At 46.5% G+C, this 13,418-nt stretch overlaps 1 protein-coding gene across 5 annotated transcripts in view; it reads left to right on the top strand.

Moving 5' to 3' along the window:
- ATP2B4 (ATPase plasma membrane Ca2+ transporting 4) overlaps positions 1-13,011 on the top strand; it is a 100,635-nt gene extending 87,624 nt beyond the window's left edge. For 3 of the 5 annotated variants that reach the window (XM_020897709.2, XM_020897711.2, XM_070474634.1), the window contains exon 21: positions 8,540-13,011. In XM_020897709.2, the coding sequence (XP_020753368.1) occupies positions 8,540-8,854 (315 nt within the window). In that variant the 3' untranslated portion in view covers positions 8,855-13,011. Of the gene's footprint in view, positions 1-3,072; positions 3,254-8,539 lie in introns of all 5 variants that reach the window. The other 2 variants (XM_020897715.2, XM_070474635.1) reach the window with 2 other exon arrangements.
- The last annotated feature ends 407 nt before the right edge of the window (positions 13,012-13,418 follow it).

The following is a 13,418-nucleotide window of genomic DNA, read 5'->3' as shown; positions in this document are numbered from 1 at the left end:
AGTGCCTGAGTGTCTTTTACAGGTTCAGATTTTCTCCCCAGAAAAGAAGAGGCTATAATTTCTTCACACCATTTCCCTTCCTGCGCTCTCTGAAATGGGATAGACGCTGCTCCTGCTGCCTTAAGCTCCTTGCCTCTGGCCCTACAGTAACTTTCTCTCCCCACCTTTCATGCAGCAACTATAGCTGCCTTTTCCTGGGTAAATGGCCTGGTCTAGATACTGATAATCTTAACACTTCCCTGCTCTTACCTCACATACCTCTATTGTGTTAGTCCTAAAATTTCCTGTCTCAGGTAACTGTAAATCCCCAAGTTCTCAAAGGTGTTGTCCAGAGAACACCTATCCCTCTCTGCAGATTGGCTAGAGATCCCAGAAGTAAATTTCACCCTCTAAACATAGCACTGCATGTGGTTTCAACAGTTCCTTCGTCAAGTCCACCACTTTCTAGGGAAGAAAGGTGAAAAGAATATTCTACGGTAAATACAGGGATCGCCCCTTATCCATGACCTTGCTTTCCTTGGTTTCAGTTACCTGTGGTCACCCACAATCTGAAAATATTAAATGAAAACCACCATAAATAAATAACTCGTAAGTTTTCCACTTTATGCCATTCTGAGTCGCTGATGAAGTCCCATACTGTCCCACCCTATCCTTCCCTGTATGTAAATCATTCCATTGCCTATCACATCCTCACCATATCAGCTACCTGCCCATTAGTCTAGGAAAAAACATAGTATATACAGGATTTAACACTATCTGCGATTTCAAGCATCCACTGGGGGTCTTAGGATTTACCCCCTGCAGGTAAGGGAGGACTCCTGTAGCAGCTGGGAATTGGTCTCCTGTAGACAGACAACAGATGAAAATGGGAGACCAGGGCTAGGGAGGGAAATCCTGGGGCCCCTTTCCCCTGTCTTGAGCTCCTCCTCGCAGAGGGAGAGCCCAGGGACCTGCAAAAGCCACCTCAGCACTTGCAGAGTTTCCACAGCCCCCCCCCCAGACTGCACGTGCCCCCAGCCAGGGCCCCCCGCGCCCTGAGCGCTCGGAGCCTGTGGCTCCCGTCTCTGAGGGCTCGGCGCTTCCCTGCAGCCCTGCTCTTTTCAGAATAACCTGTCTTCTTTTCTTCCCTTCAGGATCATCTGCCTCCTCTTCTACTATGTACATTTTTTCCTAGCCAGGATCCCCTCGTTCCAGTGTCTCGTGGCTCCTTCCCAGTCTTCTCTCCTGGGGCTGAGACTCATGGATCTTCCCTCCCCTCCACTACCAATGTCCATCCCCTCGACTCTATACCTCTCTGGTTTTGCTGCCTACATAGCTTTAGGTATACTACCTTTCTCTGTTGGAGCAAGAGGTACTTGGACCAGAATGACATTAAAGCCTGAACTGGGCAACAAAGGCTACCTGTTAAAGATGCCGTGATGAGCAGTCTGTGCCATCACCCCTGATTCCCCAGCAGCTGCGGCTGACTGTGCTAACCTTCACCCTGGATCCTAAAGCCCTGTCCTGGCATCAGCCCTTCACTCAGCAGAGCCGGTCCTTGTCCTTCTCCTTGCAGCACCTGACATGGGAAGTGCCAGGCTCTGTCTCGTCCTGGTCTCTGTAGCTTTGGGAGACCTAAAAGCACCAGAGAGCAGAAGTTTGGGAAACTCGAGGGCTTGAATCTTGCTAAACTTCCAGCTTCATCAGGAGGTTGGGACCCTGTGGCCTTAACAAGCCAGAGGAGTGACTCTCCAGCTCCTTCTTCGTGTGGCTGAGCCCTTCCCACATGCAGACCTTTTTCTCCCACAGCATTAGGCTCCTCCATCCCTTGGAAGTGAGGACTGTATCATGTGATAGGAGTGGTATTTTAGCTCAAACCTGGTCTGAATCCAGAAACTAGCCCTAAACATTTCATGGCTTCTCAGGAAGCTTTATAAATAAGAGCAACTGTCTGACTCGCAAGGTCCCTGCTCTCCCTCTCACCTGGGGAAGTGAGGTTAGATGAGTGGGGTCAGCACCTCTCCCGCCTCCCTGGTAGACTGACCCGTTGTGTTAGGCATTTGGGCATTTTTAAGGTGATTCTACCAGATCCTGAAGGGTAAGGGAATTCTTTTTGATTTGTTCCTTGTTAGTCAGAAGTCAGGGATGAGGGTGGTAGGTTACCGAGGCCTCACATCAAGGCCACTGTCAGAAGACAAATGGCCTTCGTTGCCTCTGTCTCTGAGGAGTCGGACCCTGAAAATCAGAGGCAGTTTGTGCAGGGCTAGACCCGCAGCTGGTGAGCACCGCCGCCACTCCCAGCCAGCTCCTCCTGGGCCCATCTACCTTCTGAGCTCTTGACTGCCCTTGTGCCGGCGATTCCAGGGACACGACTGCTGCTAGAGGCCGTCTCTCTAAGGGCCTGGCCACTGGGCTCCTAAGCTCAGCCTTCAGAGGCCTTGTCCACTCCCACCCAAGGAAAGGGTATCTCAGAGAATAACCCAGAAGAGGGTGAGCCCAGCAATTTTGTGGTCCAGGAGCCTTTCCCCCATGGCCACTTGTGTATGGGCTACTACACTGCCTCTGTTTAAACACATAAGTTGTTTTCCTGGAAAATCTGCAATAATAAGTAATCAATTTAATTGGTTTAGAGTTCCTGAGCCTAAAAACTCAGTAATATATACTTTGCCTACTATCTTAAATTGCATGCTTAATTTTTTTAAGAGTATGGGTCAAAGCAGTAAATAAGCTGTCACTCTCTATCAGGAGTCATGAGTGGGAAAAGTCCCTTTAAATTTTAGATATTTTTGGACACCGGCACACCTAGAATGTCCATCATAGGCTAAAAGGAAAAGGAAGACTAGATTCTGGCTGGGTATTTAGACTCCATGGCAAACTGTTCCTTAAATGAAGTGTGATGTGCAATTAACGTTTTTCCCCCCTTCTCCTGACCGTTGTTTTGTGTGTGAGGGATTCTCTCTGGCTTCCCATCTCCTGTCCCCTTTCCCCAGCTCTTTCCATCCCCTCCCCTAACCCTCTTGGACCCTCCCTTCCTCTTTCCCCACTTCTCTCTGACTATGGAGCAAAGCTGTCTCACTTTCTGATTCTTTGCAGATCGACGTAATTAACACATTCCAGACGGGAGCCTCTTTTAAGGGAGTCCTAAAGCGCCAGACCATGGGTCAACACCTTGATGTAAAACATGTTCCTAGCTCATCCTATGTAACAGTTGCACCAGTCAAATCTCCCCCCACCACTTCTGTTGCCGCTGCTGTTTCATCTCCTACTCTGGGCAGTGAGTGATAGTCTATTATGATGCATGATTTGCTAAAATGACCACAAGAGAGCACGTGGCATTCACTTTAACCAGTCGTGGTTATCTTTTCCTTTTGGTTTTTCCCTTTGATCTCTGAGTTAAGGAAAGAAAAGCTGGGGCAAATTCCCCACTCCAAAACTAGCTGTGTGCCCTTTAATTTTATTACTTTTTTAATGTTGAAAAGCTATTAAACCGTAACCATTTTAAAGACAGTAATCTTGTTTTCTGATTGTTCCCCTGCATTGCCTGTTCCTTCCTTGAGTTCTGTTTGTTTGTTTTCCTTACTTTGTTTGTTGCTTTGTTTGAAGATGTTGTTCCTTTCCTCTCCTTCTCCTCCTTTGAGCATCAACTCTATCTCCTAAGGCTAGGTATAAGGTTCAGCCAAATGAAGACTCGGGAACTCTCTTCATCTGGGGGCAAATTTGAGATCTCCTGAAAAAAGGCATGAAAGAAGCTATTATTCCCATTTTTTTTAAAGCGGTAGATCTGTCATAGTTGAATCAATGTTGAGTTTGGCCAATACTAACAGTGTCCTTTTGGCCACCACTATACTGTTAGCTTGCAGTATTGGCATAAAAGTAGTAGCTGAATGTGAAGAAAAGATATTCAGTTCAAATGCACAGGTCTGAGCATCCCCATTGTTTTATTTTTCAGGGATCTTAAGCCAAACTCTGGTTTAAGAATCTATTCATTCACATCTCATAGGAGAAATATATAAAAAGATCAAAATAACTTATTTTTCACCTGTTAAAAAAATTTTTTTTTCTTTTAGGAATTTCTGAAGAGCAACCTTTTTTTTTTTCCTCCTTTCCTCTAATTTGATTGTTTTACTTATAACCAACACTTCATATTTTATTTTGGCTGTAAAGTTTTAGGACCCCTTTCTCAGTCATCCTGTCAACCAGAATGCCATCAAGGCTCACCCTAAGATCTGGTAGATTATAGGTAGATTATTGGATTATTGCTAATGCTTATGCCTTCCTATTCCTGATCTTTTTACCTTCCCCAAGTGGGACCCAGAGAGGAAATAGAAGTCTCTTTGCTGATAGTGCTGTTAAGGTATTTGGTGGGGAAGGAGTCTCTCTGTGTTAAATACATTGTGGGCTTCAAATAGCTGAGTGTTTAGTCTGTTTCTTCCTCCCCCACTCCTGGATACCACTGCTCTAACCCTGCGATGGAGGTAAAGAAAGAACAACTGCTTTATCTGTGGTTCACTTGATTGTGACTGTGTAGGATGATCAGACCTAGATTATCCATTGTCTTTCTAGCCAGCCCTAAGTGTTCTTATGTGAGGTGTGAGGGGCAGGCGGAGAGGAGGTTTATGTAGATGCATGTTCTTTAGACCCAAAGGCGGCCAAGAACTACGTCTTACCCTACCAATATGCAAGGCTCTCTTGTTCTGCTGCTGCTGCTAAGTTGCTTCAGTCGTGTCCAACTCTGTGCAACCCCATAGACGGTCCCTGGGATTCTCCAGGCAAGAACACTGGAGTGGGTTTCCATTTCCTTCTCCAATGCATGAAAGTGAAAAGTGAAAGTGAAGTCGCTCAGTCGTGTCTGACTCTTAGTGACCCCATGGACTGCATCCTACCAGGCTCCTCCGTCCATGGGATTCTCCAGGGAAGAGTACTGCAGTGGGGTGCCAGTGCATTCTCTGTCTCTTGCTCTAGTCCTCCCATATTCCTCTTGTTTCCTGTTTTCTTCTAGTTTTACCATGTCCTTCTGATTAGTTTCTGTTCTTTTTTAAATCCTGCCTCTCTGTTGGGAAGGGTTAGTGTCACCTGTCCTGGTGATTTGAAGGTGGGAGGACACTTAAGCAAAAGCCAGCGCCCATCGGGCTCCTGTAGAGCTGCCGGCAGAGGACAGGGTGCAAACCTTCAAAGGTGGAGAATCCAGAGGCAGGCCATGCCTGCTCTTTCTCCAGCTGTGCCTTCTTACTGGAGGGCCTAGAAGGTGTAGGCATGCACTTTAAAACCCATTCCCCATTCCAGATTTCCAAACGAATTCAATTATTTATCTAACCTTCAGCAGACAGATCTCTCAGATTTCCCTCTCTGCATGCTAAGTCGCTTCAGTCACATCTGACTCTTTGTGACCCTGTGGTCTATAGCCCGCCAGGCTTCTCTGTCCATGGGATTCTCCAGGCAAGAATACTGGAGTGGGTTGCCATGCCCTCCTCCAGGGGATCTTCCTGAGCTAGGAATCGAACCTGTGTCTCTTATGTCTCCTGCATTGGCAGGCAGGTTCTTTACCACTACTACCACTTGGGAAACCCAAGATTTCCCTCTCTAAGAAGACCCTAATTCCTTCACTTCCCTTGATTTCTGCAAAGGAAAACTGCAGAATACCAGCTGAAGAAAAGGGAGTCTTCATCTTCCCATTCATTGAACTCCAGAGAGTGGCCCTTAGCACTCATGCCTAATCTAAGGTCCAGCCTGGTTTGGACCTCTGAGCCGTGAGAAAGAGTTGCTCTTCCATCAGCCACTTTGACCTGTAGGATAAGCACTGCAGAAGGGACGTTTCCCAGAGACTCTGAGCGATGGTGACTCGGGAAGGAAAGGCTGACTGGCCGAGTGGAAAGGGCCTGAAGCTTGCCCAGCACCCACCTCTTTCTCTGTCTTGTCCCCCACACACTGCTCGGGCGCCAGGCGCTGTGCACCAGGAAGGGAGGCTGCCTCCGCCTGGGCCGGGCTGGTGATGAGCTAACTGTGTGCTGGGCATCCATGCGCGTCACAGAGTCTCCGAGGTCAGCGCCGGGATCGAGGGGCCTTCTGGCACAACCAACACCCTCTGCCCACCACCCTCCTGTCCACCTCCAGCCCACCAGACGGTGCTTCCGAGCTCTCTGACTCCTCTTCTCGAGCTTTCCTTACAGGCGGCTGCTTTCTCTTTAGAGTCCAGAGCCCTGTTATCTAGCTGGATGACTGTTCCTTGCTCCCCTAAAGAAGAAACTGCCCCTATCTTTTCCATCCCCCCATCCCCACGTCACCTTCATCTCCCTTATTATTTGCCTGTAACAGTGACTCATCCCCCCAACAGGCGAGACGAAAAACCAGGAAACAGGGCTCCAGAACCTCATTGCAACCCCTGTTTTTAAACATCTGTTTTCTAGATTGGACTTCACTTATAATTGTTTTAACAAACTATTCAATTGCTTCAAAAAAAAAAAAAAAAACAGAAGCAGGAAGTTTGAAAATCACAGATACTGAAGATGATCAGCTCATGGTATAGAGGTACCTGTTACCTGTAGCACCTATTAGAAATGTGGAGATCAGAAGAGTGAGTGAAAACTGTGGGCTGTGCCAGCACCCCTTCAGGGGGGAGTATGGCTTTGAGCCCGTCTCCTAACTAGGGCATTGGATTCGATCTCACTTAATCCAAGTTGCTTTGCTCTAAGATTCGACATAGACCCATTATAACTTGGGACTTCCTGAAAACCAGATGTAACCTGTATTCCATCTGATCTTACCAAAAGGACAGAAGAATAGGTCCTAACTTCGTGTGTAGCAAGGCGAATGTGTGCCCAGGTCCCTCGATTCTTCTCGGCTGAAGCGCTGAGCTGATCTCACTGGGTGACACCGTCCTCTGCCTTCTGAGCGCTGGGTGCCCTCTGTCCTGTGGGTCCGCCCATGTGCCGTGGAGTGAGGCAAGACAGAGAAAGCCTTGGCTGGCAGAGATGCAGCTTCGCCTCTGAGGGCTCTGCACAGTGACAGGGAGCCTCGAGACAAGCTGTGCAGCCTATTTGCCTGTCTCTCCGAGTGCTGTGCTGGATCCATCCTCTTCAGGAAACTGTTCTCTGCTGAGAGCAGTGTGATGGAGGAGGTGCCCTACCCCAGCCCCCATCACTTCTCTTCCCTCTCCCACCTCAGCAGTCTCTCCTGCATCATCTCCATTTATTTTCTGATGAAACAACTTTGGGATAAGTCTAGGATCAGCCACCTCCTGAGAACTAAAACTGTCCTACGACCACTTGCTTTTCCCCTCTCTCTCCAGCCTCTCGGGATCCCACCTTGCCCCCTACTCCAGTTCTAGCAACCCAAGTTCTAAAGCGTACCTCAGAGAGGTTTCCAGTTCAGAAAAGCAGCTGCCAGAAGAGCTGGTGCCTATGGATAAAGTGAAGGCTGGGCAGAGGGATCAGTGCTGGTCAAGTGTTTCTTCTTCTTTTCTAAACTGAGCCCCTTCCTTTGTTGTGCAGTGAGCAAAGCCTGTGGCTCTGAGAGGCAGTGTGTTCCCCTCTGCCCAAACTACAGGTGGTTTCCTTTCCCCCATCCTCTTGGTCCATCCCATCAGAAAAGCCTCCTGGCCTGAGTGGCTCTGTTCTGACCCCACACTCTCCCTCCCCTACCTAAGATTATGTTCCTCTTCGTAACTTACAAACAGCTAGAGAAAGCTTTATGACTCGGCACCGCTGCTGTGTGTCAGAGTCATGGCCGCAGGCGTCCAACCTCATCTGAACTGAGAGAGCAGCCCTCTGTCAGCCCCAGAGGGGGCAGCTGTGATGCCTGTATTTATCCATCTCTTCAAGGGGAGGGACTGCAGGAGTGGAGTTCTGCTTTGTTTGGGGGAAGAGGACATGGTGGAGATTATGGGATATAAACATATGCATGTTTCCTGACTGAAAGAGCAATTATTAAATTGGAGAGTATAAGAGTTTTGATTTCTTGCATGCTTCTAACACAGCTGCACGGTGTTGTCTGCCTTGCCGCACAGCGTTCATGGCCGCTTATCACCCAACGTGTATTGTGTGCAAATTGATGTGTGTTTGGCTTATTGAGGGTTTTCAACAGATAACTAAACTTCAATGTGTAATCTCCCATTCCACACTCACAAAATATTTGGCCCCAACACAGAAATCCACATGTCTGGATCAACTTTTAAGTTTGACTATTAAATTACACCTAATTCCAATGTCCTTGCCTTCCATCTAAAAGAACTAATGAAACTTTTTGTTTCCTATTTAATTTTAAGAGTAGATTGTTTGGGAATGCTAACTTTGCTTTGGGTTTTCTACTTTTTTTATGCAGCTTTGAAATACTCTAGTTGTTTGTCATTATTCACTCTCCCCACCCCACCTCAGTGCTTGAAATTTAAGTCACGTGATGTTCTAGTGTTTCATGGTCTCTTCTCATGCGTCTGGTCTGGGTTGTGGAGCAGTAGTGTTCTGTAGTTTGGGCTTTGTTTCTGTCATCAAACCACCCAGTTCCCTGTTCTGCTGACCAGTTCTCACCACTGCATTTTCTCACCCTCCTTTTCCTTCCCCTGGTGTAGATCAAAGTGGTCAAAGCGTTCCATAGTTCCCTCCACGAAAGCATTCAGAAACCCAGGAACCAAAACTCCATCCACAACTTCATGACCCACCCTGAATTCACCATAGATGAGGAGGGGCCGCGAACACCACTCCTGGATGAGCAAGAAGAGGAAATTTTTGAAAAGGTGTCTAAGCCTGGGACTAAGATGCCCTCGCCGGATGGTGAGGTCACTCCACAAACCAACAGGAACAACAATTTGGTGGATTGCTGCCAAGTACAAATTGTTGCTTCCCACTCGGACAGCCCTCTGCACAGCCTGGAGACGTCAGTTTGAACTTCATCCTCTGATTCCCATTCCTGCCTTCCCTATCTCCCTTTTTATCTGTCCCATCAGTAAGGTGATGATGGGAGTTTTCACTGTCATGTTAGCTGCTCCCAAGTATGTGTGAACTGCACCTGACCGTGAAGAGGCAAGAGCACAGACCCACAAGGATTTTAACTGAAACTTAAGTTGGGGTTTGTAGCAGGACCCAGTTAAGCCCCAGGCAAGTGATGAGTGGTGGATCTATTCCTTGGATGTGTCAGTAGTCATTTTGAGAGAAATGACGAAAATCATCTTGGCGTCTACCCCACCTCCAGTTCTCCCCAGTATTCATGCCTATGTCACTAGTCTCCTTACTTCTGGATTTTTACCCTATGAGTCTATGCTGTTTATGAGCTCAGTTCAAAATTCAGAGCTACAAACATCATCAAATGAAATGTGTTGAGGTAAGAATGGAAGGTACAGATTCAGCCTATAGAATGATTGTTTTAAAACAATTTTTCCATTTTGAAAACTTATACCTAAGGCCCTTAACCTCTTTCTGCCCTTCCAATCAAACCTCCCCACAATCTCTTGGTCCTTTGTGACCATTGTCTTCCTTACCTTCACTCTTTTAAGTTGCGATGATTAAGAAAATGGAAAGAATATGGGTGAGTTGAGTCAGCTTTGACCTTTCTCCCTTCTGGCCCCAATGGAACTCTTGATTTATTTCTAGAGACAGATACATTTCTTTGCTGATGGTCCTTTGGATGCAGTTGAGAGCAGGTAATACGATATCCCGGTTGTTGCCAGGTTGTCTACTTCTAAGCTGCCATCTTGTCGGGCATGTGGTTTCTGAGTCCCAGGAAGATGAGCCTTGACCACAAAGCACACGTATATGTGGTTTGTAGTTTTTACCTGAAGCCTGAGCTTTCTCCTATTCCTAAAGTGGTGGCAAAGGAATGAATTAAGGTTGACCCTGCCTCCTAACTGGACTTGGATATTAAGGAACAGAAGCTGGCAGATCTAGGACAAGACAGACCATCGAAGCCAACTATGAGCCCTCCTTGGGGTAACCACTACTGCTTTCACAGCCATCTGCTAAGGCTTTTCTCGGGTGGGGCCTGATTGTTGGGGGAGTGAGGACTGAGGAGGCGTGGGAGAGGCCAAGGTGCCCTTGCAGCAGGATCTGAGAAGCCAGAAACCTGGAGCTCAGGTGACTGGGGTCAGCTTGGACATTGCCTTCGGTTTTCTAATTCTACTCTGCTGTGTCCCTTGACTCATCTAGTCGCTGAAAGGGCCCCAGCCTTTCTCATATATTCTGATTTTGAAAATATTTGGCTCCAGTGACACTCTGCTGACTTAAAGGAGCAAAAGGAGGCTCCCCCCCACTCCCGCTCCCTACACCCTGCTCAAGCCCCTTCTAGAATTCTCAGTGCGGCCCAAGGAGGCCCTGTGCCTTCTCCCCCTGAGCACTGCCCAAAGCATCCCCTTCCCCATCTGGCTCTCAGGAGCCAGGGAATTGGCTAGGAGATTTTTTAAGTGTTCCTTAATGGGACGGGGTGGAGCCGCATGTGCAGTTTCTCCATTTCTCTCCCTGCTGTGCTGATATAAGCTCTTCTGTGCAGGAGTCAGCTCATGTCTGCCAAGTCCCATCTCCACTGGATAAATGAAGCCTCTCCCCTCTTTCTCGAGTGACGGGGATGGGGAGAAGGGCCCTGAGGCGGCTGGGGACTGCTGCATGTCCACCTGGGGGTCCGGTGACCTGACCTGTCGTCTGCAGCCTTCTCCTGTGGCTCCCTCCTCCCTCCCTCTCTCACCAGAGCTGCCCTGGGAAGGAGAAGGAAAGAAACGGTGCCCCTGCACATCCCATTAGTGCATCAGCCCCCAAGTCTGACTCTGGTTTTGTCAAAGTTGCATGCTTCAGTGATCTCGTTTTCCTCTATCTTCAGTACTAACGGGGAAAAACAGATCACCCGAGGTGTTCTGTGTTCACATGTATATTTATTAAGTAATTGGAAGATTTAGTTCTGTCAAGTCTTTTATTACCTCAGATCAATTTTTAAAACAAACTTTGGAGGCTATTTTATCATTCCTGCTCCCAAAAGACTCTCATGGTGCCTGACAAGTTTACTCTTGAGGGCTTGTGTCTACTTGTTAAAGTCAATGGGATTTTTTGTGTGTATTCTGGTTTCCATAGTAAGAAAGAAAACATAGAAATATTATGCAAACAATATATAGTTTTCTTTAGATCATAAACTGATATTTTTTGAGTCAGCCATATGTATTTTGTTTAAAGGATTTAAAATAAAGTGCTGTCATGTGACCCTGTGGAAGCGGGCACATAACCAACTGTTAGACATGACAGGTGACTTACAGTATATTTGCAATTGGTTTTAAAACCGATGCACCACACTACCTTTCTCCAAACAGCCATCTTTATGCTTAGGGGGAAGAATTTTGTTGGATTCTAGAACTTTTTAATATAAATTTTGCTGATATGGAATTGAGCAAGTTTAAGTGCTTATGTGCATATATTTTTTATATATTTTTTTTCCTATTCAGTTTCAGTGATCCAACTGGCAGTGAATAAATATGGCATAAGTTAATAAAGCTTTCCCCAAAAAATGGTGCTTTGGATTTGAAAAGAGTCTGATGGGGGAAAGGGAGAAATATTATCCTAGATTCCTCTCTTGATAAAACTAGAAAAATGGGCAGTAGATTACCAATGGGAAGGAAGGCATCCAGGAAGAAGGAACAGCTGGCAGGAAATAAGTGCACATCCCCATGGAAATGGGTATCAGAAACTAGTGATCAGGATCAGGGACCTCGGGTAGATTTATATTTCTTGAAGAACAGCTAGTAGAGTGGTACCCAAGACACTGGGCTGCATGGGTACTCTGATTTGGGGGTTGCATTTTTTATGGTTCTTTCACCTCCTGTTGCCCCTGGAGTTTTCCATTAGTGATTTCTTTGTGCAAGGATTTGATTTGAGACTTCTCCCCCTCCCCTAGAAAAGTCTCATGCAATAGATTAGATGGCAGATAATAGCTCTGCACAGAAAAATAAAGGCTGGTTCTAGCCCTAGGTGACAATCTTGACTAGATCCTTCCCATAGGTGTCCTCTGCTTCTAAAATGACTCTCCATCTCTAAGTATGGTAGAGAGACCAAGAAATCCCGCAGGCACTTGTGAGTTCTTCAGGGTTTGCATTTCTTCTTCCCTTGAACTTCAGAGGGGAGAGTCCGCACAGTTAAATCTGAGTGATTACCTCATTGCCAAAACCCAGGGGCATGGCAAGCTCACACAACCTCTAAACTCATCACTTCTTCTCTTTCCTGTCTTCCCTGCCTAGTGACTGAAGCAGCCCCTGATGCCATCCCAAAGTGCACACTTCCTCTTCCTCCCTCTGCACAGCTGGGGACCCCCTCACTGCAGGGGTGGGGGTGGAACCCTTTGTAAATGCCTGCTCTTCTTCAGCCTTTACAGGCTCTTGCTCAGAACAGACCAGACATCCTTCCATTTAGCTCAGTGCTGTCCTTACCTTCCCAGCCTGCTGTTAGACCTGCTGTCCCCTTTCCTCCTGATTAGGAGAGGTGGGGGGAGGTGAGCTCCCCATGACTGAATTGGCCTTTGGTTCATGTTTTCTCCCTGGATGTATATATGCCATATGTGAATATGCCATATATATGTGCCAACAAACCTATCTACATTGTTTAAAATTAGCACACAGATAGGAATTTTGAGTTTCTTTTTTTTTTTCTTTTCAGTAACTAGTATAACAGGCACTGGTATTTTGTACAAAAGAAAAAAAAAACAAAACAGAAGATTGATTATCGTGATCTGCATGACATACACAAACGGTGATATCAAAGCAATGTGTATCCCAGTGTGTGTTGCTATAATCTACAGTTCAGCTGAACAGTACACCCAATCTGTATTTGCATTTTAATATTATTTAAGCTCTCTGTACAATGTTTTGCATGTATTTATATGGTTCTTAGGAAAAAAATGCTACGAATGGCAATTCTGAAATTCAAATATGTTGTTCCACTGAGACAGCAAGAATGGAAGGGGAGTTTTAAAAGAAGGAAAAAAGAGATCTTTTTTTTTAGAACCAATGAAGCTGTTGCTGATGAGCAGAAACCAAACTATTGTGCACTGAGAATAAAAATCCATGCCCACTTGTGACTGTGCTATCCTCTGTATGTATCCACTTTTGGGTAAGGTCACTGGTTGTTGAGATTGAGAAGGGCCCTGCCACAGCCACATTGAAAGCCCATCTGTGCAAGCCCAGGACTCAGCCTATTACTGGATCCTAAAGTGTTTCTCTGCCAACACTTCCCTTTAGTGATTCACAGCCCTCGTTGCCAGTTTCATTCCCTTAGGAAATGAGCTTTGCTCTGCCCACCTTGGTTAGAATCTGCAATCAGAGAACTATGAAGCTGGGGCTTTTGAAAATGGATGAATCTGGAAGGATGAAAAAGAGTCAGGTTTGGCAGTCCTTTCTTTCTTTGTTTTAATTTTTAACGAAATGCCTATCAGGAAAATTAGTTTCCCTTATGTTAGCAGCTGGACATCCCTCGGAGCTGAGTCAG

The sequence above is a fragment of the Odocoileus virginianus genome, chromosome 11 (assembly GCF_023699985.2).
Source record: "Odocoileus virginianus isolate 20LAN1187 ecotype Illinois chromosome 11, Ovbor_1.2, whole genome shotgun sequence".
In the NCBI taxonomy this organism is placed as follows: Eukaryota; Metazoa; Chordata; class Mammalia; order Artiodactyla; family Cervidae; genus Odocoileus; species Odocoileus virginianus.
Note: the sequence above shows the minus strand (reverse complement) of the source record. Positions and strands in the feature narration are given on the sequence as shown.